Source organism: Callorhinchus milii, unplaced genomic scaffold, assembly GCF_018977255.1.
Source record: "Callorhinchus milii isolate IMCB2004 unplaced genomic scaffold, IMCB_Cmil_1.0 Scaffold1, whole genome shotgun sequence".
Lineage (NCBI taxonomy): Eukaryota > Metazoa > Chordata > Chondrichthyes > Chimaeriformes > Callorhinchidae > Callorhinchus > Callorhinchus milii.
In genome coordinates, this window is record NW_024704742.1 from 1,469,037 (window position 1) to 1,493,157 (window position 24,121).

At 43.8% G+C, this 24,121-nt stretch overlaps 1 protein-coding gene across 2 annotated transcripts in view; it reads right to left on the reverse strand.

Annotated features, from left to right (window-relative positions):
* Positions 1–20,362: 20,362 nt before the first annotated feature.
* LOC103184497 (alpha-synuclein) overlaps positions 20,363–24,121 on the reverse strand; it is a 38,250-nt gene continuing 34,491 nt past the window's right edge. For both annotated transcript variants that reach the window (XM_007902527.2, XM_007902526.2), the window contains exons 5-6: positions 22,690–22,782; positions 20,363–21,026 (exon numbers count right to left, since the gene is read on the reverse strand). In XM_007902527.2, the coding sequence (XP_007900718.1) occupies positions 20,994–21,026; positions 22,690–22,782 (126 nt within the window). In that variant the 3' untranslated portion in view covers positions 20,363–20,993. The remainder of the gene's footprint in view (positions 21,027–22,689; positions 22,783–24,121) is intronic.

The window sequence follows — 24,121 nt, forward strand, 5'->3', positions numbered from 1 at the left end:
ACCCTCGATCCCCTGGAAGAACGCTTTTCGGATTAAATGGGGTGAGTGGGGCCTAACTTCGCTAAATAGAAACAAATCTTTTCTGTGAATTGTGTTTGCCCAAAGCACGACTGAACACAGCAGTGTGTGGGGGAGGGGAGCGAGAAGAGATTCAAATGTTCCAATTCGATTACCTTCAAGCCGAACAGCATGACATTCCCATTTCGTGAAATGATTACCATTCACAGTGAAAGTCAACGCTATCTTCCATTGTTTATCCCATCGGGAGTGGTGGAATGTGTCTCAGTAAATCAATGGAAATAAAATGATCTATGAGCACTGACTGCTTCTCAGATACTCATTTACAAGGGTTCATTCTGGTTCCTTCTGACAAGAAACAGTCTCAAACTCATCATTGCCTTTACCCAACTATACAGTCACTCTCAGAGGTGGGAGAATGCACGTAACAGCCCTCGAATCTCTCTTTGAATGGCTGTTAAGAATGCAGGAATTCTGAGTTGAGGTGGAAGTAGAAATTCCAATTGCTGGGTTGTCTCTCTCACCAAATTGCCAGTCGGCAACATTCAGCGATCAGGACCTGGAATGCTCAATGAAGATTTAGGTGGGATTTTATTTGCTCTGAATCATTAGGGGGGAAAAATAATTCACATTTTATGGCTGCTGCTTGCGGAGCACGTAGCACATGAGGAGCTTGTGCCAAAGGTTCCTCTGACCAACAGATAACTTTTCCTCCGAGCTGGAGAGAACGCGACCACTTTCCTGCCAATGTCCTCAGTTCCGACTTTGATCTTCTCAACCTCCCTGTCATCTGTCTTCAACTCAGCAAACTAGTGCACAATCTTGGCATTCGCCAGTTTAGCTTTCCCACTGCTTGTCGAGGGAGGACTATCCTATCCATTAGGGCTTTGGCTTTCAGGGTTAACAGGAACTGATTATTCCCTGCCCCCAGTGCCTGGTCTGCCTTTCCCAGTGCTGCTGATGTGCCAGGCTGGCTGTGTTGTCATCAACCATGCCCTGGAGTACTGCGGACCCGCCTGGCCCAGGAATCGGACTACCAAGACAGCCACAGAGGACTGGCTCGATTCTGACATCCTGTTACCAAATATGTCACCTTGAAGCCAGTTCAGCTCCAAGAAGACCCCACACCTCCCCCCCCAAGGAGGATAGTCACTAGTAGGTCGTTCGACATACGAAAAGCCCGGGTTTGAACCCTCACTAGTATTTTTCTGGTCAGCCAGGTATCTGACACTTGCGGAAACCCATCCCCATGCTTAAGCATATCCAAAACAGCTATAAAACAGCAATGCTAAAAATAAAGTCTATTGTGCAGCTCCAATTCTTCCAGATTTGGGCGAGCTGCTGTAAATGCTAACCTATAACAGAACCGCAGTAGCTGGATTGGGAACGACTACTGCAGAACCCCTTCCAGAAGAGAAGCAGAAATATTTAAACAAATGTGCGACTTGTGAATTTTTTTTTAAAAAAGAGACGTTTTCCTCCGAATTGGAAGGAACGCAGTCCCTTTACCTTCTGCTCACTTGCAAGGTCACCTGCAAGACCAGGGGAACCGTAAGCCAACACGGGATCGTGCATATTTATTCGGTGAGTGGGAAATGACACTTTGTGTTGCAAAACAGCACGTACATTTCAGTGCGTTTGTGCTTGAAAGCACACAATGCACTGGTTGGTGTGAGAGCTGGGAAAAAAATACACTCGGAAAAAGCTGAGCAGCACACCACGCTGTGCCGAATGAGATTTCTCTTTGAAAAGGTTCATCCGAGCAACAGAGAGAGAGACAGAGAGAGAGAGAGAGAGAGAGAGAGCAAGCGAGAGAGAGTCAGGGAAAATAATTATTACGTGATTCCCCAACTATTTCTGTGAGAGCGAGTTGCTGTCAATTTTCTGAGACGAAATATTTATCCTATTGCAGAGTCACTTGTTTATTATTCTGCTCACCCCAGGGTGTTTTTTTTTCTTGAGGGATTATTATCAGTGAGGAAACGTGGAATGAGGAAACTTGCCCAAGGTTTCGCCCTGCCGGGAACCGAACCCAGGTCTCTCGCTTGCGAGGCGAGCGCTCTAACCACTGAGCTACAGGACTCCGCAATGGCTCTTTCAGAGAGCCAACACAGGCACAAATGACCTGATGTATATTTCTGTGGTTTTATGGAGGAAAGGCGCCAGAGGCGATATATTCAACATGATCACTGTCGAATATGTTACTAAGCACCTTTTAAACACTAGAATGATGTTCACATTAGTCTTTTTTTAAAAAAAACAGATTGTTAAAGCTATCACCGTGGCTATTGGTGCTGTTCCCATGGTAGCATGTAAAAACGTTCAGCGATTATTTAAAAATGGGGAAATGAATGTATTTCCATAGGTTTCTAAGTGTCTAAGGTGATAATACTTCATCACTAAGACACTAATGTATGCAATGTTTAATGCTGCACTTTTCTTACATCTTTGATTATTCCCATAAGTTGCTCACTGAATACCAGGAACCATCAAATGATTTGTGTTGAGGATATGATAGGAGTTTCATAATTTTAAATTAAACATCGTAAGGCTTGCTGGACAATATTTAATGACTTACTTAGGACTATTCGAAGCCTTGATCTATCAGTTTTGGAATATGACTTAACCTTTAGGACATAATTGCTGAAAGCCACCAAATTGTACTACAACAACAAAATTAAATTTTATAGCTCCTTGCATGTCGGGAGGACGTCCCAACGCGCTGGACAGTCGGTGTTTCGGATGCGAGCTGGGGGGTGACGGGAACGGGGAGGGTGGAGGGCAGGGGGGGGAAGCAGGGTGATCGAAAGCACGGTCAAAGAGGAGCGTCTTCAGATGGATCTTGAATGAGGCGAGGGAGAGGGCGAGGGTGAGGGACTGCGGGATGGAGTTTCAATGGCAGAGTGCCAATGGTGTGGCGGGTGAAGCAGGGGAAGTGAAGCAGGCTGGTGCCCGTTGAGTGGAGGGAGCAGGCAGGATGGTAGTGGGTTAGGAGGTTGCAGAGGTAGGGGGGAGCAAGACCGTGGAGGGCTTTGAAGGTGAGGACCAGGATCTTGAATTGTATCCTCTGTGTGATGGGAAGCCGGTGGAGTCAGTCGAGGATGGGGGTGATGGGGTCACAGAGCCTGGTGTGGGAGAGGACACAGGCTACAGAGTTCTGGATGATATGCAACCTATGGAGGGAGGAGTTGGGGAGGCCGACAAGCAGGGAGTTTGCGTAATCAAGCCTGGGTGTTCTGAATGGGTGTATGAGGGTTTTGGCGGCCTGTGATGTAAGACATGGCGGAGCTGGGCGATGTTGTGGAGGTGGGGGAAGACAAAGAGGGTCATGGCACGGATGTGGGGTAGAAAGGAGAGTTGAGGGTCAAACAAGATGCCAAGGTTCTGGACTGGGTTAGTGAGGTGGAGTGTGGATCCTTTGATGGTGATGCTGTCAGTGCCTGAGGTGTGGAGGCGCTGACGGGTGCCAATCAGAAGGGTCTCGGTCTTGTTGACGTTCAACTGAAGAAAGTTAGCTCTCATCCAGGACTTGACGTCTGACAGACATACTGCTGTTAAAAGTAGCTCACGTCTAATCTTTTTAGACTATTGCTCTGCGCAATTTGGCTGCCGTGGTTGCCTACAAATTACACACAGTCACACCATTTTACAGTATATTCTGGGAAGCACTTTGAGATATTTCAAGTTTGCGATAAGGCGTAATACAATTCAAGGATTATTATATCTTGGCCTCACCTGAGGCCTGAAATTTGGACTAGTCTTAGCCATTTGTATTGAAATTTGCGGTTGGGCAGAATTGTAGAAAATTCATAAATTCAATCGGTTCTATTCAACACCTGCGGAAGTTCAACTTCCAATTGGAAACTAAATTGAGGAATTTTCCACAGTCCTTCTAGATCTCAAGTATAACGACTAAATGGCCTTATCGAGAATAGGTGTTCTGCCTAAGAATAATTGAAATTTTGGACCTTGGCATCGACAATAGGGAATTTTCACATGCACTTCCATTCACATTCAAAAATGATCCAAATGGGATTTTTTTTGTAAACCAGGCAACATCCATTTCCCTGACTAGCTGCTGCTTACGGAACAAAAACAAACTCAATGACTTACTGAGGATGCTCTGAAGGAACATTTGGTACAAGAACAGAAACTTGTTGTGTACTTCATTTTGGTTCCGCACTTGATAACTTATTTTGCCTCCAACCAGCCAAGACTTAACAATAATCACACAATAGTTTTGGAAGGGCTCAAAATAAATTTGTTCAGAAAAGGTTGACAGCGGAACAAACCATGGTCATAACACAAACATTGCTTCACAGACTAAATAGGTGGGCACACCTAAAAGTAGAAAAGAGGAAATAGAAATTCAATAAGAGTTGGGAATTTATATCACTGATGTGCAATGACTTGGCCCTGGGAACCAAGTACAGACGCAGAGCTTCACTGGGTTCCAGCCAAACTAAACTTTGTCTGACACTCCAGTTGAAGTGTGTTCCTTCCCTATCCCTCCTTTCCCAACCAGTCTGTTATCCCTTCTCCTCTCTGGCTCTGGTGCAGCCATCAGTACCATCCTCCCCCCTCTATGCTGTCTCCTCCAGCCCCACCCCCACTTTCCTCTCTGACATCTCCACCCTCCTGTCTTCCCTCTGCATCTATTTTGAATGCCTCATCATGTTGGGCAACTTTAATCTCCACTACTCCTTTTCTTGTTCCACATCTGCTGACTTCTCCTCCCTCCTCTCAAAACCTATATTACATTGGATACACAAGTGGTTGACCGGAAGAACCCAGAGGGTGGTGGTACAGGGAATGTCATAAGACTGGGAAAATGTTACCAGCGGAGTTCCACAAGAGTCTGTTTTGGGACCTCTTTTGTTCAATATTTTTATAAATGATCTGGAACGAGGAGTCGCAAACTAAGTTAGCAGATGACGGCAAGCTAATGAAGGTGGTAGATTGCAAAGCTGAACAAGATAGGTTACAGGAGGATTTGAATATACTTGGGACTTGGGCAGATCGGTGGCAGATGAAATTCAACGTGGAGAAATGTAAAGTACTTCACATGGGGACAAAAAATCCTGGAAGTGACTATAATTTGAATGGAAGAAAAATAATATGTATGGAAAATGAAAAGGACGTGGTGGGTCCTGACTGACAATAAATTGAAGCTCTCCCAACAATGCTTTAGGGCCTTGGGATGTCCTCCCGATGTGAAAGGCACTATACAAATGTAATTTTTTTTGTTATTGTATGTCAGTGAATAAAGCGAACCAGATGTTGGGATATATCAAACGATCAATAGCAAGCTGAAATAGTGGGGTAATCCTGTCACTGTACAGCTCATTGGTGAGACCACACTTTGAGTACTGTGTACAGTTCTGGTTGTCGCGGTACAAAAAGGATAAGGGGTCAACTTCCATGCGTGCAGATGACACCCAACTCTATCTCGCCGCCTCCACCCTCGACTCCAGGACAATCGATGTCCTGGCTAATTGTTTGTCTGATATCAAGTTCTGGATGAGAGCCAACTTCCTCCAGCTCAATGTTGGCAAGACAGAGGCCTTCCTGCTTGGCTCCCGGCAGCACCTCTTCACCTCAGTCACTGACACTATCGCCATTCAGGGCTGCATTGTTCACCTCTCTGAGCCAATCCAAAACCTCTGTGTCCTTTTCAACCCTCAGCTACCCTTCAAATCCCACGTTCGTGCCGTGACCCATTCAGCCTTTCCCCACTTCTGCAACATTGCCTGCCTCTGCCTCTCATCTAGGCCACCGAAACCCTGATCCATGCTTTCATTACGTCTCGGCTTACGTCCTCTCCTGCACAAGCCTCCGGGAATCTATCACGTTCATTCTTACTTCACTGGCTCCCCATTCCTCAGAGAATCGAGTACAAAACCCTCGTCCTTACCTTCAAGGCCCTCATTGGTTTGCTCCCCCCTACCTCCCTGACCTCATAACCCCATATCAGCCTATCCACTCCATGGCCGCCTGCCTGCTTGAAGTCTCCCGCAATTCCCGTTCCACCATTCGCGGTCCGGTATTCAGCATCGCTGCCCCCACCCCCCCCCCGGAACTCTGTCCTGCAATCCCTCCACTTCTCGCCCTCACTGGCGTCCTTCAAGTCCCGCCTGAAGACCTTCCTCTTCAACAGTGCCTTTGGCTATCCTGAAAGCGATCCACCAATCTGATTAACAACCGGATTCCTACGTAGTGCTCGGTAAACAAAGGCATATGGAGTCAACAAACTTGCCTAAGGTTTCGCCCCGCCCGGGAATCAACTTGTTGTGTTATATTTTGTTTTATATTATAAATAAGTAATAAATAATCCGAGGAAAGAACAATTACACGTTATAATTACATATCCTCTGCAAACCTCCAGATTTGGCCAGCCTAGTGGTGATGTATACATCTTTCTAACTGTCTCCTATTGTCTCGGACATGTTTTCAACAGCTCCAAACGGTTACTAGGAAAGATGGTTACACCCAGCGTACTTTTGACTCATTTCAGAAAAAGCTCGATGAAAAAGATAGCTATCTTTAGATTTTAATACACATTAAACGTCAGGTGGACTTCGCAAAGCACTTCACGGATGTTTGCTACCTTCCTGTAGATTAGTACTAATTAGTACTGCTTGGAGGTTTAATGTAAGCACTTCATAAGTGAATAGAGCTAGGCTGACCTTTCTTTGTTTAATGAAATATGACATGTCAATTAGGCGACTGTGTGTGTGTGGTTAGGAGAGGGTGGAGGTGTGGAGAGGGTGAGTGATGGAGAGAAGAAGAAGGGGATGGGGATGGTGTTCTGAGTGGACAGTGAGATGCTAATGATTACTCAAAGGATAAATGATAGCAGATGGCATTGACGTAAATACTTTGGCCCACTGACAGAGCTTGAGATTTATCTACAAATGCACCAGCACGCTCACCAATACTCCGGTCATTTTGTTTTTTCCATCCCTTTCTTTACAGAGCGCTCTTTAAATAGGAGCGTTTCAGAAAGCGGGTTGTGAAGAAACCGAAGATTAATAATTTGGAGGGCAGGGTGAGGTAAATGCTTCCCGTTCGATATGGGTTCAACATTTCCTTTCCTCTTCCACCCTGCTTTTATATTACAAGTTTCTCCTGCTGCAACGATGAATAATTTCTCGACCTCTCTCCAGTCAGTCACGTTCTGGCTGTCACTGTGACACTAAAAATATCATCACAGCAACAACACAACCTCTTCCCCACGGAGCTCTGGGGTATATTTCTGGGGAGCTGTCTTTGATTGATAATTTCCTCACAGATAACCTACTATATTAAAAAATGTCAAAGTACGGAGACCATCAGGATGGAAAAGAGCTCTTTAATCAACATTTCAATGAACCAAAATCCATTAAACACTAAATGAGCTGTATGCAACCTGCCCCTCATGATACTGCAAGCTCTCAAACATCCCCAATTAATATAAACTGAACACACTGCTCTGCGGTAATGAACAGCAGATTGTTTCTTGATAAACCTGCTGCAAGGACGTCAGAATGACTTGCCTTCAAGTGTGCAACGTGGTCCTGGATCTTTGGACACAAGCCAATCAGGCGGTTACCGCTCCTGGTAACAGATGTAGCAGACACAAAACCAGAACACAAGGCAGCAAAGCTCTTTGCCACTCTATGCTTGTTCACCAATGTCAGCACAGGGGAAAAAAGGGTTAGGGTTAAGTGCAAAGTAAAGCACCCAAGTTCCAGAGGTGCAAGTATTGTGTTGCAGCTCTCACCATTGGTGACCAAATCTGTCATCGCAAAATAATTAGTACCAGCAATATCCATGCGTATAGGATACAGTAGAAGAAAATATTCTGAAAGAAGGAGGACTTGGGATCCTTTGTGCCAAGGGAACATACTAAATAGCTTGGCATGGCGCAAAATCTAGCCTGTTGCTCCTGAGAAGTTTGGGAGCTTCGGAGCATGATGCATGCGTAGATTTCTGACAATTGCTTTGCAATGCAACTCTCTTTCAGAAGAGAATCTGTACCCCACATTTCAATCAAACAGAAATACATCAAGAAACTGTAGAATTCAATTATTCCTGTTTAACAATTCAACTCTAGGTTAAGGTTGTGATCCTTACTATCTGGCTAAGAATTATCAAGCATGTAGACATTAACCCTGGGTCCAGTCTACTTGTCCAGGTGGTCGTTAAAGATTCCGTGGACCTGCTTGAAAAGAAAAGAGAGTTTCTCCCAGTATCATGGCCAACAATCCCCCAGATAAAATTGGTCATTCATTTTATAGCTGTTTATGGGACAGTGCTGTGTTTGCCTACAAAATAAACAGACACTGCACTTTACAGTAAATCCAGTGAAATGCTTTGAGGTGCCTGGACAATGTGATAAGGCGCTATATCAAATGCAAGAATTATTAATAATAAAATTGAGGAGAGTTTTTTTTTCTGGATAAATCAATTGCCCGAGTGTGCCCGGGACATTCGATTTGCTAACGAGGGAGAAATCAGTGATTTATACTCTCATTGGTGACCTCTCCCTCCTGGTCCATTTGCTATATGTAACGTGACTGATATGTAAGCCTTTGGAAGTCCATCCCATAACCTGTATACCTCGCCCCCTCCCTTGTGTCTTTCAAGGTTCATCTCAAGACCTTCCTCTTCGACCGTGCCTTCGGTCACCTTCCTACCATCACCGACTTGCCCTCCGACCCTCTTGACACTGCCTCGCAGCTCGGGTGCAAACCCTTGAGAATAAATATTCACAAATGGAGGCAAACACTTTCATGGTTGAATTGATCAGGCGCTGTACCAAATGAAAGGACTATTATTTTTATTATTATTATTATTATTATTATTGCAAAGCACAAAGACTCGCTAGGCCTCACTGGTGTGTTTTCACTGTGTGGCTGATACATTTATGTGCGCAACAGAAGAGAGATGAGCTGTGGATCATTACTTATTGCAAGCTTTTAATAGGTTTCAATGAGAGACTCCAGAACACTGTCAGTGTGCTTTTTTAATTAAGACTATAAAGCCCAGAGTCTTTATATTCTTCACTTTGTAGATCACAGATTCTCCAAACAAAGGTCACAACTAGCATTCTGGATTTGCACAGAGATGCCACTGTGAATTAGAGTCTTTCCATTGAAACCAATCTGTGCCTATGAAATGGAGATAAATGTTGTATTATTCCTTGGAGCAGTCAGGGAAAGGCAGAAAAGAGAGAGACTGAGTCACTTGTGACCAGAAACAAGCTTTCACGATAAGGCACGCACAAGTGTGGGAAAACAATCTGATTAAACTTCACTTAAATAATCAATAAAACACCCACGTCACAATCTGTGACCCAAAAGGTACAATCTGTTTATCGAGTTTTAATAATGAGATCTAAGATCTGACACACAGAGACAACAAACAGCCTCCGGTAAATCCTACACTATACAGCACACGTCCAAGGCACGGTGCAATGGTCTCAGTCTAGAAGATTACTTGCAAGTAACAAGGTAAGAGTGGAACCTTTGACATCCAAGGGAAGCCTGCAGGATTGGGAGGATAAACCAGGCAGACAGATATAATAATAATAATAATAATAATCCTTGATTTGATACCCAGTGATATGTGATAACATTTACAGCTGTGGCTCAAAATTCCAGCATTGCTACGAGTAATATACCATTTCACTCTCAGTATCGGCCTCTTCAAGATCAAACAATTAGAAGAACTATGAATCCATTTAACATTTTATTGCAATTTTGTAGATTTAAAAAAAGCACTAATTTAAAGAGACACTAATCTGCCTGGCAGTTAGTACTGGCGTGCGTTACATGGAAAAATCACACTCCGGGGGCCAAGTTCAATTGCTTTGTCTATGAGAACATGGGACTTATTAATGAACTGAGGTAGCTTTCCTTCAAGGTGAATGTCACTTTAACTGGTGGCAATTAGGTTAAATCTTCAGGTGGAGTGACTTTGCCAATTTTTCAGATGGACTTGGACCGCGACGGCTGTTAAGACTTAAGTTTTCCTTTTCTTAAAAAAAAAGGTTTCTTCTTCCCTTCTTCCTTGTCGCTCCAAAACACTGGCCCACGTGAAGGGCACTATATAAACGCAAGCTGTTATTGTCGAGTGTCCCCACATCACAACGCATTACCCCATTCAGCTGCGAGGAAGTGATGTGCTGCCAAGTCCTCTGTGACTGCGGCTCTGAGCTTGGCCACCAGTAAGCAATCTAAGGTGTCTCTGCCATTGATTATACCTGTGGGCCCCAGCAATGGAGCTGAGACGAACTGGAGGAGACTAGAGTGCTGGTCGATTGGGTTCCTATCTACTGCACCAACAGGAGCAGCTGTTTTAACACAAGTCCAAGAGGCATAGGATGTCAATCAAATCCAACCTACTGTGCAACCTAAAATATATCTTAAGATCGTGTTTGAAGTTGGAGAATTAATCAGACCAATTAATTAAGCCTGCAACCTTGGCAAATATTATTACTCTCCATTCCCGTTCTCAAGACTCAAACGCAAATCCTAAGCTGACCCTCCAATGCAGTGTCGTCCTTCAGATGAAATGTTTAATCAAGCTCCCGCCTGCCTGGTCAAGTGACATTAAAGATCCTTTGACACTGCTCGAAAAGAGAAGGAAGTTTCTCAAGATGTCCTCGCTGATGATCCTCATTCACTTCACCGCTGTTCGTGAGATTGCTGTATGCAAATTGCCTGCTCCATTTGCCCGCAAATGTGCAGTCACTACACTTCAGAAACTTTGTGAAGCGCTTTGAAATGTTCTCAATATTATACCTAAGTAGACAGGTGATTATTTTATTATGAATAGCTTATTTCATTTGCTGGTGAACATCTTGATTTCAAACTGTGAGCGCAGAGGACAACATCTGCAAAGCCAGCTGGAGAGGGTTGACTGAACCTCACCATAAGTGGCGTTGTCAGAAGCTACTGAAACATTCCAGCCGACAATCACAGGCAAACTTGTGATTTCAACTATAGTATATTTGCGATGCCAAGTCCCTCAAATAGCTCAGTTCTTCCAATAATCTTATTGTGAAGAATGTTTCTGGTAATGACTATTTATATCAGAACAGTTCCTCTTCTGAACCCATATGCTCAAGGGAGGAAAGACAAACTCATCCATTATCCATCACTACCCAGTGACTAATGCCTTTGTGGAAGACATGACTGGCTGCTTGTTTGCCGAGGACGGTGTTGAACTCAAAGGTGCAGCCTTTCTGGGTTGAATCTGATGCTAACATTCACTAAGTTGATCCCCAAATGGAGAAGACCCATGTAGGCCAGGTTCCCAAGGGAGAGCAGCAACCCATGGAGCTCACTCTGCTGAACATCAGCACCTTCAGGAAAACACCAGGCGTGATAAAATAACCACTTCACCTCCTTCATTCAGAGGCCAAAAAATAAATAAACCTCTAAAGCGATTCTGTCAAAATGACTTTCATTTCCCAGCAAAAAAAAAACCTTTCAATGTGAGAGATCACGTCGCTGACATTCGTTAAGTGGATTCACACAAAGCACTCGGAGTGCTATCAAGTTGTTGTTGTAGATCCTCTACCAGACTAAGGAATGGATGATCTGGACTTGCATTAAGCTTGCTCCAATATCCTTTTTATATCACCCATGTAGAATTGCTTCTTTATCGCATGTGCAGCTGAGTTGAAAAGACCCTTAGCCGTTGTCCCCCACACCCCATAATCCTCTGTTCCTTCCCCCTTTATGTACCATCAAGATTCCTCTGAAATGCAACGATGCTTTCTGGTTCAAGCACAGCTTCTGGCCGTGAGTTCCACATTCCCGCCAGGATTCCTGCATTATTATTGCAAGAGTACTTTCTGCATCGCCCCTGCAATAAAACGAGGCCATCCTGGCACATCCAGTGAACATTCCTCCAGTATCCTGAGGTGACTCTCCATTCTGCTTTCAGTACCATCAGCAACTGAGGCAGCTGGTAGTAAAGTACCCCCTCCACCCCCCCCCCCCACACACGCACAACACCCACACACGTGGGGAATGGCCTGAGCTGCCGCCTGGCCCAGGCCAACAATTACTTTTGCGGTGATGAGTTGTAGAGACATTTCTCCTCACAGCAACTCTGGTGTTTTGCAGCCACACGATTTGTTCATGTGCTGTCTGTCGCCCGTGTGTCCTGGGTATGAAGGTGGGCGGAAATTTGTCAGTGATCTGAGCCACTACCCTGGATGAATGCAAGCTGTTGTTGTTGTCAGATATGAATATTGATTTGGAAATAGCAGACCTTGCAGACAGTTGAGAAATTATCAGGCCTCCAACAACAACAACAACAACAACAAATTTCATTTATAGAGCGTCTTTCAAGTCGGGAGGACGTCCCAGAGCAATGAACAGTCAGATGTCGGGGCGCGAGCATGGGGGGGGGGTGGGGTAGGGGTGAGGTGGGAGAGAGACCAAAGGCACGGTCGAAGAGAAGGGTCTTGAGACCGGCCTTGAAGGAGGCGAGGGAGGAAGCAAGCCAAAGGGACTGTGGGATGGAGTTCCAGAGTATGGGGGAGGAGAGGCTGAAAGCCCATCCACTGATGACAGGGCGGGTCGGGCGGGAGACATGGAGCAGGCCGGAACCTGATGAGCGGAGGGAGCGGGCAGGTTGGTAGGGAGTCAGCAGGTCAGAGAGGTAGGAGGGGGCAAGGCCATGGATGGTCTTAAAGGTGAGAATGAGGATCTCCCTTCAAAATACACTTGGATATGGATGCTCTGCCAGGTGTTCGAGTCCATAGTTTAAGGAGAATTCTGACTGTTTTCCACTCAAGGAAAAATCCCACAAATTAGACTCAATTGCTGCGAATTCTAGCTCACAACGCACAGGGGCAACAACAAAGGGGTTGAAGAGAACTCATCTCAGTTCAAAGACGGCCTAAAACACTTGCTGCCCATCACCAGTTGGTGGAAGGAATTCATATTTTATAACAAATTTTCCACACACATCTGAAGCAAACAAGGAGGATGACAGGCTTGTTAAATATAGATCGTTTTTTACATATTTTAAGAACAGTTTATATCTTTAGCAAGAAGAACCAAACCCAAAGTGAGAAGAGGGGAAGGAAATGAGTGATAATTAGTCTGCTGTAACAGAGGTGCTCAGCACAAAATTTATTTTGGCATTGGTAGCTGTCTGTGAAAACGACAAGCCATAGAAAGCATGGCAGAGGTACTTGATGAGTATTTCACCTCAGTATTAACAGAAGAGAGTGGTAGTGAGACATTGAATGTACGAGCTGTGCAGCAATTAGAAGGGATGACTATAGAAAAGGAAGTGGTGTGAAAGAATCCCTTCAGAATGTCAACCCCACTTGTCCTCCCATCATAGCATCGAGCTGCTTTTTAAATGAGTCCAGTGACCTGGCCTCAACCACTCTTCCTCGCAACCTGTTACTCACTGAGTAAAGAAAAGCTTCCTGGTATCTGTCCTGAAATTGCTCTTTGAAACTCTAAACCTATGTCCCATTGTTCCACCGTCTCAAACTGGTAATATTATATGGCAAATTTAAAGAGCCACAATGGCCGTGCTTTTCTACCAATGTGATTTTGTTAAATCGTAGGGGCTGTTCTCTCACCTTGGCTCCTTAGTTCTGATCCACTGTACTGTGGGAATGAAATTATTCCTCTGCTCATACGGGCATGCATTTCAATGGAACTTGTACAATGAAACTCCTGTTGATTAGATCTGCTCCGTTTGTCAGCACAAGCAAGCTGCTTAAACATACAGGAAATTATATTCCTCCATGAAAATGTTGGGCCCCAGCACTCATCTGACATAACATGTAGCTTGCAGACAACTCCACAATCAATTCAAGCAGAACGAGATCTCAAATAGCCTGCAGTTGCTAATGCCTGGAAGTCATTCTGTATAATTGCTAGGCTGGAATGTTTGAGCATGTCTGATTTTCCTAATAATAATAATCCTTGCATTTGGAACTGGAACTCCATCCCACATTCCCTTTGCCTTGCTCCCTCCCTTGCCTCCTTCAAGGCACGCCTCAAGACCCTCCTCTTCAACCGTACCTTCAGCCACCCTCCTACCTTCTCTGCCCTCCACCCTCCCCGATCCCACCCCGCCCCCACCCCAACCCCTTAATAGATGAAAGATGCTTTTTGAAATGTAACTTTATATTGTATATTGTATTGCTATGGCGCCTTATCATGTTGTTGAAACATCTCAAAGCGCTGCACAGAATATACTGTAAAGTGAATTAACTGTACATTTTGTGGATGAAATGCAGCAGCCACATTCTACTAAGTTCTACTTACCTTAAGGTAAACAGAGGTGTTTGGAAACTTGCCTAAGGTTTCACCCCACATGGGAATCAAACCCAGGGCCTTTTGCTTGCTTGGTGAGTGCTCTAACCACTACACTACCAGACATCAGAGCCACAGACATGGTAAAGCAATGAATCGATAGGATGTTACCTGTTTTTCGGATCAGGAATTCCAAACCATTCGCTCGTTCAGGTAGCTGTTAAGAATGCTATGATATAGTATTCTAAAAAAAAAGGGAATTTGTCTTAGTGGCATGTCCAACAATCCTCCTGTTAAATTGATCGTTTGCCTCTGTGCCGTTTGTGGCTCTTCTAATTAATAGCCACATCACTTCCCAGGATTATTTTGCTTTAAAGAGCTCATTTGTCAACTACTTTGTAAAGGCCTCCTGTAGCAGAACCTACAAGAGCTTGAAATTGTTGCTTCAGAGCTTGTTAGTATCTGAGAATCTAATAAACATCCTCTTAGTGCTTACAACATGTCTCATGGGGAGTGGGGGGGTCTCTGATTTATTCCACAATCAGTGAGAACCTTATTATACTCCTTTGGATGTTTTCAATCAACTGTGACTTAGTGCTTGTTAGGTATTGTATAACTGAATCCTGCTACAATTTTACTGTGGTTTAATTTGTGACAATGTTAACCTGGGTATCATTTCAGCTCCCTTTACTGTTTTAGCACAATTTTCATTATATCTTACTGTATTTTCCTTAAATTAAACATGCTAGAGAGTGAGCAAATAACAACGATATAGCCCTGGAGCTCGTAGGACAGCAAAAAACCAACTTATTTTGAGGACCTCTGGTGATTCCTTTGGACAAGATTCTGTTGCTTTAAAAAGGGCCCGGTGAGAATCTGAGCCATCCAGGCCGGGAAGGAACACTGTGAAGCGTGATGCGATACGCCGAGGCTCTTCAGTCTTGAAAAGAGGTGTCGTGTCTCAGATGGAACCTGATAGAGGTGTACAGAATTTTAAATGGGATTCAGAAAATGAAACCCAGAACAATACTTTCAGACGCATAGATACGGTAGATTCAAGAAGACACGGGTTTAGGAACGCGAAAGGAAATTTCTGGACAGACAGTAAGTGTTTCTTTACCCAGAGGGTAGTTAACGACTAGAAAAGTTGCCCGGAAGGGTGTCTGAGGCCAGGACACGACACAGTCAAAAAGCACAGCTTGACGCTATGATGGGCATACAGTAGGGTGGGTGTTCTGGAAGGATGAGATCAGGCAATAATAATAATAATAATGATTGTAGTTCCTATAATCATCGCTGTAACGAGGACTGTGAATAAGACTATTTAGAAATGGCTTGACAAAATGCCTGGTGAACAAAACATCAACCTCTTGCAGAACGCGGCTCGTTTAGGAAGCTCAAACATACTAAGAAAAGTAACATCCATTCCTATGTAACGTGACAAAGTTATTGGTCTGGCTAAAAAAAAACACACTTAGAAAATAATTCAGCGGAGCAATTTAAACTGTAATAACATTATAGTAATAATAATCCTTGCATTTGATTTAGTGCCTTATCATGCCATTGAGACATTTCAAAGTACTTTGGCAGTCAATGATTAGCTATGATATTAACAATAACAATAACGATCCTTAAGTTTGATATAGTGCATGTCAGGAGGACCATTCAAAGCATTTCACAGGATTTACAGCGGAGTTTAATGATGGAGTCTTCTATAGTCAAATAAACAAATGATGCATGTGCACAGGTGTCCCTCTAGCTGGAGACAAACTCGGCAGCGGCTCAGGGAAGCAGGTTTCTGGAAGAAACAATTTTTTTTTTAAATGCTCGACCGGCGAAATTGAGGCGGGCGGGACTGCAGCGAGCTCCACATGCCAGCGCCAGCAACTGTGTCTTAAGATGCATTCATCTCTCTTAAGTTAAAGCTAAAGCTATTGAACCTCTAATGGGGTAGGAGGGGACAGGCACAATGGAGGTCTGCCTGGGGCGGCTCATTATCCTGAGCGGCTTCCGCGCGTGCAGTCTGTACCAGCGGAGTTTTGGATGGAATGGCCAAGCGGCAGCATGAAACACAAACAGAAAGAGAACGAAATAATCTCCTATCCTGACAGCCCGTGTTCTGCGGCCAGCCATGCACACCCATAAATCCTGACGTTATCATCCACGCATTGAAAATAAAAGAGGCAAACAGACCCCCCAAAACAGGTACTGTACTATCAAGCTAATTCCGTCCCAATTGATCCTAATCCACGCAAATGCTTCTGAGCTGAACCCTGAAATGGGTTGGGACATAGGACACATGTTGTGACCTTGACAATGCCTCAGTCTATTCCCAGCACGTGTTGAGCCTTATTCAGAGCCCAATAATAACCCAAATGTGACTCCATTATTCTGCTCTTCCTTCTGAAGGCTTGAGAAACAATTACATTATCTTGTAATATAATGCTCAGCCCTGGCATCCTTCCAGTGGTAATTGACTCGGCGACAGCGTTTTCACTGTTTGTCTGGGACTGATCTTGTTAAAACCCTCCGGAGGATTTCTTTGTGATGATCATTTACTCTGAGCTGCTTAGAGCCATCACTCACAGCTTTTGGGTGACGTGCTGTGCTCCTGCTCCCTGTGCACTTTGCTCAGGTCACCTCAGAACCAGTCTAAAGGCTTCCAAGGATATTCTGGAGTGAGACTATCAAAGTGACACATGTTAAATGATAAGGTGAACGGGCTGGAAAATGGGAATTAAAAAAAAAGGGTGATTTTTAGTACCTTCTGTACTGAAAATGTCTGTGTTTCTATACAGCAATGTTATATTAATTAAAGAGCGATGGGCCACAGAAGATACCTGAAATGTTATTAACACAATGTAGTGTGCAATACCTATTTCAAATGGCGAAGTGAAGAATGTTTTTGACTGAGCAGAAAAATATCGCCTGTTGGCGTCCGAAGAGGAGTCAGGTTGGTCTGTCGTCAGCAGTGGGTTGGAATACCGAGGGTCTGCCTGGTTTAGCACCACAGAGACCGCCACAGAGGGATGACTTTATTCCAACATAAAATTGCCACATGTCATTTTGGAGCCAGTCCACCCACAAGGAGAATCAATTTACCTTCTCCTCAAGAGGGTATAGTTACTGGCTGGTCATTTGGCATCCAGCAAGCACAGGTTTGAGCCCACTTTATGTGGATAGGAGGTAACAGGAACTTACTGTGAACTTTCTGCAGAAGACAGAGTGGGTAGAGAGGAGTCCATGATAGGGTAGGTTTAGGAAACAGCAGCTTTTGATGGGCTAAATGGCTTTTGTCATTTACATTCTTCTCATTGCAAAACAAATGGATAACCCAAGTTGAATCTAATTCAGCCAATTCTGTAGTGTAAAGGTGCTTTTTTGCTTAATTTTTATTACAGAAGTACATTTGCGAGGGCATTGGGAAGACAACGGGATTGGGTTCAAATAGAGTACATTGCTGAACGGGAGATCTCTCCAAATAATGCAAGCGGATCTTAAAAGTAATAACAAGGCAGATCTGGATGGAAGGCAGGACCTGTTAAATACTCTCCCTTTCTTTCTTTCTTTCTTTCTTTCTTTCTTTCTTTCTTTCTTTCTTTCTTTCTTTCTTTCTTTCTTTCTTTCTTTCTTTCTTTCTTTCTTTCTTTCTTTTTTTCTTTCTTTCTTTCTTTCTTTCTTTCTTTCTTTCTTTCTTTCTTTCTTTCTTTCTTTCTTTCTTTCTTTCTTTCTTTCTTTCTTTCTTTCTTTCTTTCTTCCTTTCTTCCTTTCTTACTTGCTTGCTTTCTCTCTCTCTCACAGACATACAAAGGTATTTTAAGTGCTGCAATGGATAGGTTGTATTCTGAGAGAGGCATAATTTTTAACTTTGTTCCTCTCAAACATTTCTATACTTTGTGTGACAAGACGATTAAACCCAAGTTTACGACAATTGCTGCACTATTCTGAGCTATAAAGAAAAACAAAAAAGCAATATAAAATAAGAATAATCAAAAGGTGACCTCTCTGACGAGTTCACGACTCACCAGTTATGCAATGTGCGTAAGTCAAAAATCAGCTAAAACGCATCCTGGAAGCAGAGAGCAATACGATCAGTTAACATACATAAAGTCATCTGTGTTGTGACCTTATCACAAATGCCACATGACATTGCCATCCATAGCTTCCTCCAGCTTTTGTCTGTAACAAGGTCAGTAACAACATAAAGTTTTTTTTATGGTCTGATACGCACGGAAACCTAATGCTGTGTTTTGAGTATCAAACTACTTTGAATTGTGTATATATAGGGAAATCTCCATTGATCTGAAATGTATTGTGCACTCTTGTCATAGATGGATGCACACTGTTTAGGAGACTAAAGGTAGAAAAACCAGATAGCAGTGCTAAAATGAAAGATACTCACAGTCGCACCATTTATGGCCTCAAAACACACAGTCAATCCACTTTACAGTTTGTCCTGTGAAGCACTTTGAGACATCTCAGTGACAGGATAAGGCACTATCGCAAATGCAAGGATTATTATTATGTTACTGTTGTCATAATTTCCGTGATATATCTACCCATCCACGTAGGCCTGGTAAGAAATCAGCACAATAGATACGCAGCTTGTTTGTTCCTGCTGTGGCAATACTTTTCTACCCTCATTTATATCCCATTCAAACAGAAATAGTAATTTGATCGTCTATTCAGTTCTCAACGGGATACCGAGGCAGATAATTAATTGCGGGTCTTAGAAGTCTAAATAGTGGTCCATAAAGCTGTCAGGATGATTCATGTCCTGCTGTATCATCATAGAACCAAAACCATTACATTGACTTTTCGGCCATTCACAATACAATTGTACCTATACGTAGACTCATCAAAGATGGGCTCCAAAGGTGTCTTCGGTATCCATATAAATTTGCGCATTTTATAAGAACAATTATGTGGCTGACACAGGCAGGCAGAGACAGAAGGTGTCCCATCGATAGGCCATTAGTCAATGCAGTTAGAAATGACATGTTGCAAATAGGGGATTAAAAATAGGAGGAGGTACCAGCATAGCCTCAACGGTCACCTCCTCCGCTGACATTCCTATGGTTCTGTGAAACGACAAGTCTGGACACCAGTGAGACAATTGCATTATTACTATTACTCTCCTATTTTAGGAAAATAAGCAAACCATTTCCATATTTTTTCTCGACGCATTGGCCTAATGGCTGAAACACTGGCTGGAACCTAACGCCTCATTAACAACAACTTGCATTTATATGGCCCTCCTCTCTTAAACTGGGAATGCTGCTCTGAAATATAAAGGCCACTTAACAACTGACTTGCGGGTCATTACTGTGCGCAAGCTGCCTGCTGCTTTTGCCTGCAAACTAGAGTCACTACACACGACACGAATTGCTGTGAAGCGCCTCGGGACGGCCTCCTGACCTGAAGGGACAAATCTGACACGAAAGGCAAGGATTACTTATGAAGCGGGGCCCAGGCTCAAACACTGTGCAGCACAAAACATTTCCTTCGGCAATTTTACGTTTGGTTTTGCTGCCTTTTGCGAATTATCTTCTTTAAACATGTTTACTCCCTTCAGATTTGCTTACGCCTCCACACCTTCCGCACTACCCTTGGCAAAGGGGTAACTAGGAGACTTCCTCCCACTCCTTCGTCTTCCCTTTGTCCTCTTTAAAATGGTTCCACGCCTCAGCATGCTCCTTCCCCCACAACAATTTGCAGTCATCGTCAGAACAATTGCTACCCATCAGAGCACCTCAGCGACACCATAATAATAACAACAGTAGTAGTAGTAATAATAATAATAATCCTTGCATTTGATATAGCGCCTTATCATGTCGTTGACGCCTCCCAACAAAGCTCTTCACGAAATTTATTGTAAAATGGATTGACTGGGTATTTTGTGGGCGAAACGTGGCAGCCAATCGCACACATTAGGGTCCCACAAACTATCACGCAGTGTTGCACCCTACCCCTGACCAGCCTGCCTTTGATGCGTGATGTTATTGCATCCACGGTCACTGCAACTCTAGGGAATCTGATAAAAGACTCAACAGCAGAGGAAGTAGGTTCGTATTTTCTGTTTATTTGGTTTCACAGAAACACCAGATATTTGCAATACACTAATCAAAACCACCAGCACATACTGATTCTCATCGTTGCCATATATTTATAATGTGCGTAGCTCCATGCTGACCATTTCATATACTGTACAGTACTCACAACAAAATCCTGGTCAAACAGAACCACCATACACAGAAAACACACGTCAGATACATCACACACGAATTACATAGAGACTTTTTTGTTTGATACACACATACGCGCGCGCGCGCGCACACACACGCACGCACACACACACACACACACACAGAGCAAGAGTAAAGCAGCGGACAGATAGGCAGTTTTGCAACCGCTGAACCTCAAACAAACCCGGGGTCCGCAGAACAGAAGCTGTCCTGCTCCAACAGCACTTATTTCAGCGGGAGAGAAACCACTGGAATTAGGCCTGGTCAAAGCCACAAAGACTCCCGAGTACAACTGATGGAAGACTTCAAAGTACACTATAAAAAATAAATCATTAAAAAAAAAGCTTCACAACTAACTAACGTCTCAACGTAGCACTTCCACGGGGAGGAGGAGGAGGAGGAAAGTGGAGGAGCTCTTGGTAATAGTCCGTGATACTTCGAGTGATACTCACGCTTCGGGTCCATAGTCTTGATATTCATCCTGTGGGGAATACAGAGCAAAAGAAACACGATTCAGATTGTTTTTCCCCCGTCCCATTGAGCGATCTGGGTGAAAGGGCCAAAGCCTAGTGCCACAGGATCCCACCGTGGTCCGAATGAGAGGATAAGAAATTTTGCTGTGTCCGGAATGGAATGCAAACTCTCTCTCCTCATGAGGAGGATAATCACAACACCATAGCAGCTGACACTTGGGCTGTTTTAAAAGGGACGTTGATTGCAGAAGGAAAGGAAAACCGAGGGAGCTAAGAAACTCCACGACTTGGAGTTCTAAATAAAGAATGAGAAATGGAAAAGGTTTCTCATGTGCAAAGAAACATTTCAACAGTTCGACTGGTGCCTATGGTATATCTCCCAATGCAATCTGGAAGCAGTATCGAGACTTTTTGTAACTGATGCATCTTCAGTGAGATGCAATATGTCACTGCAGATTAGTGACATATGCAACATGTCATCCTGCTGATTCGATTTCTCCTTCCCCACCTCCATCCCGTGTGTGTGTGTGTGTGTGTGTGCGTGTGTGTGTGTGTGAGGGGTGGGAGGTGGGGGGTGGGGCAGGAGCGCAGGGTGGGAGGAGAAAGAGAAGTCTAATTTGGAAGTTAGTAAATGGATCCAAACCAGCAAATTCTGCTGGCACCCAGGATGTGCTTCAAGATGCCCGCTGGAACTCTTACTGAAATACCAATCTTGTGTTTGTGACTGTTGCAAAGCTGGAATACGGTCAGAGAGAGCTTCTGGCACCCGGCAGCAGACTGGTGTCCAAGTGGACTTCTTGAGGATGTGTCCCAGACACACCTGGGTACTTGCGGCATTCGCCACTTTACAAAGCAATTTGCCAACGTGGCGAATCTGGCCCCAGTTTTGGTTTCAAAATCAGACTCGGGGTAAGGCCAATGATAAATCAGACGCTTCAAGTTCATGCCTGTGGCTCCTGGCACCATCTGGCACTCCATCATCAGAAGAGTACAGAATGTGCACAGACCACCCCGTGCGTCAATCTCTCTCTCCACACCTACCTTCGCGCTTCCTTCAACTCCCCTTCGTTCTCCAACAGTTCCTTCCTATTGACCTTACTTTGCCTTTCACCTTCCTGAACCTATTTTTTTTTAAATCCACCTTTTCCCCATTCCTCTGGTAATTTATAAATTCCGTTCAATTTAACATCTTTCTGGTTTTCATTAAATGCACCTTACGTTTCCTGCATTTCCAGTGGCCTGCCTTTTTTTTCGTTCTATCATTTCAAACTCGGTCTCAAGCTTCACTCTGTGCTGCATTGGGTTGGCAGGAGAGGTCAAGCTCTGTGAAGATCTATTTTCCTAGATTACTGGGCACCGTGTTCACCCAACAGAGCAAGCAGAAAGTTGTAAACCCACAGGCTGATTCACAAAATAATAATAATCCTTGCATTTGATATAGCGCCTTATCAAGTCTCTGAGACGTCTTAAAGCGCTTTGCAGAATATAGTGTAAAGTGAAGTGACTGTGTATTTTGTGGGTGAAATCAGTCGTGCCTATGAGCCTACTTATCTTACAATTCACTTAAATCAGTCTAATATCATCAGTCAGTTTGGCTGAAGTGTCTGAAAGCCCAGTGAAACTTGTTCGGGTGAGGTGAGATGGCCCCTCTCACAGCGGCCTTGAACTTACCTCAGTAGTTGCTTCGTAGGTCTCAGCTTCGGGATCTATTTGCAACACGTCCGTGTTGTCAATCATTCCTTCCTGAGGGAACAGATCTTCATCCTGTCAACAAGAAAGTCATCATTGGTGTTGCTGTATTCAGATTTATGTAGCGGTTCAAGAAATCAATCTTACTTGTCCCGCCTCCCCACTGTCCTAACTCTAATCCCTACATTTGATATAGCATTTCCGTTTCAGGAGGACATCTGAAAGAATACTTCAGGATACTCCACGTGATATAGTGTAAAGTGTAGTGACTGTATACTTATAGTATGTATTGAGCTATCAGACAAAAAATGGGGAACTATAGACCAGTTAGTCTGACATCGGTGGCAGGGAAAATTCTAGAGTCCTCAATTAGGGACGTTGTCATGGGGTACTTAGAAAATCCTAACATGATTAGGCAGAGTCAACATGACTTTACGAAAGGGAAATCATGTTTAACAAATCTTATAGAGTTTCTTGAGGGTGTAACTAACAGGTTAGATAGGGGGGGGATCCAGTAGATGTGGTGTATTTGGATTTCCAGAAGGCCTCTCACTAACCACTGGAAACACTCATGGGTTTGTGTTGTCGCTGACCAGCTGGCTTTCCGCACGCTTGCACAGTGAGGTTCACTGATATCATCGGCACATCATCAGTGGATCTGACTGTGTAAAATCCTGACCAGGGCTTGTACTGTTATATTGCCAGGTCTCACTTGATGGAACAAAACCAGGAGGTTATAACGGAATCCAACTGTACTGTGTAAACTCTTCATCAGTGCACTATAACAAATGCTATTGCCTTGTTATTCCAGAAAGTCAAATGAAATCAGAGCGGTCTACAACAAAGAGAACAGAAAGCCACATTTAGCATCTTAGCTTTACGGTGGCCAAAAATTGTAATGTAATAGCTCAATAGTTTGACAATTCCTTCAGAGCGTATTCTGAGATGACTCAATCTGCTGCGAAGGAACAAAGCTTTAGGTTAAATGCATTAATAAACTGCTGCAGCTCCAACTCTATTATCAATGCATCGCTAGGCAAACATGTGGGCAAGATTGATGTATCACAAACAAGCAGCAGTAAAATGTAATAAGAAAAGTGGAGCATGCAGCCCTGGAGAATAAACCCATTTTTAATGAGGATTTAAGAATGAATCTGCATTCCTATGGTAGCTTTACAACGTCTCAAAGACCTCCACAGGTAATTTATTGCATTGGCATTTTTGCAGACAAATAACGCAGCCATTTGCATCAGCGAATTCTCACAAACAGTCGGGAGGTGAATGATAAATCAATAGGGAGGATTGTTGGCCATGACACTGGGAAAACTCTTTTTGAATCTTGTCATAGGATCTTTAGCATCACGTGAGCAGGCAGACAGAGCCTCGAATTAATATCTCATCACAAAAAAAAGGA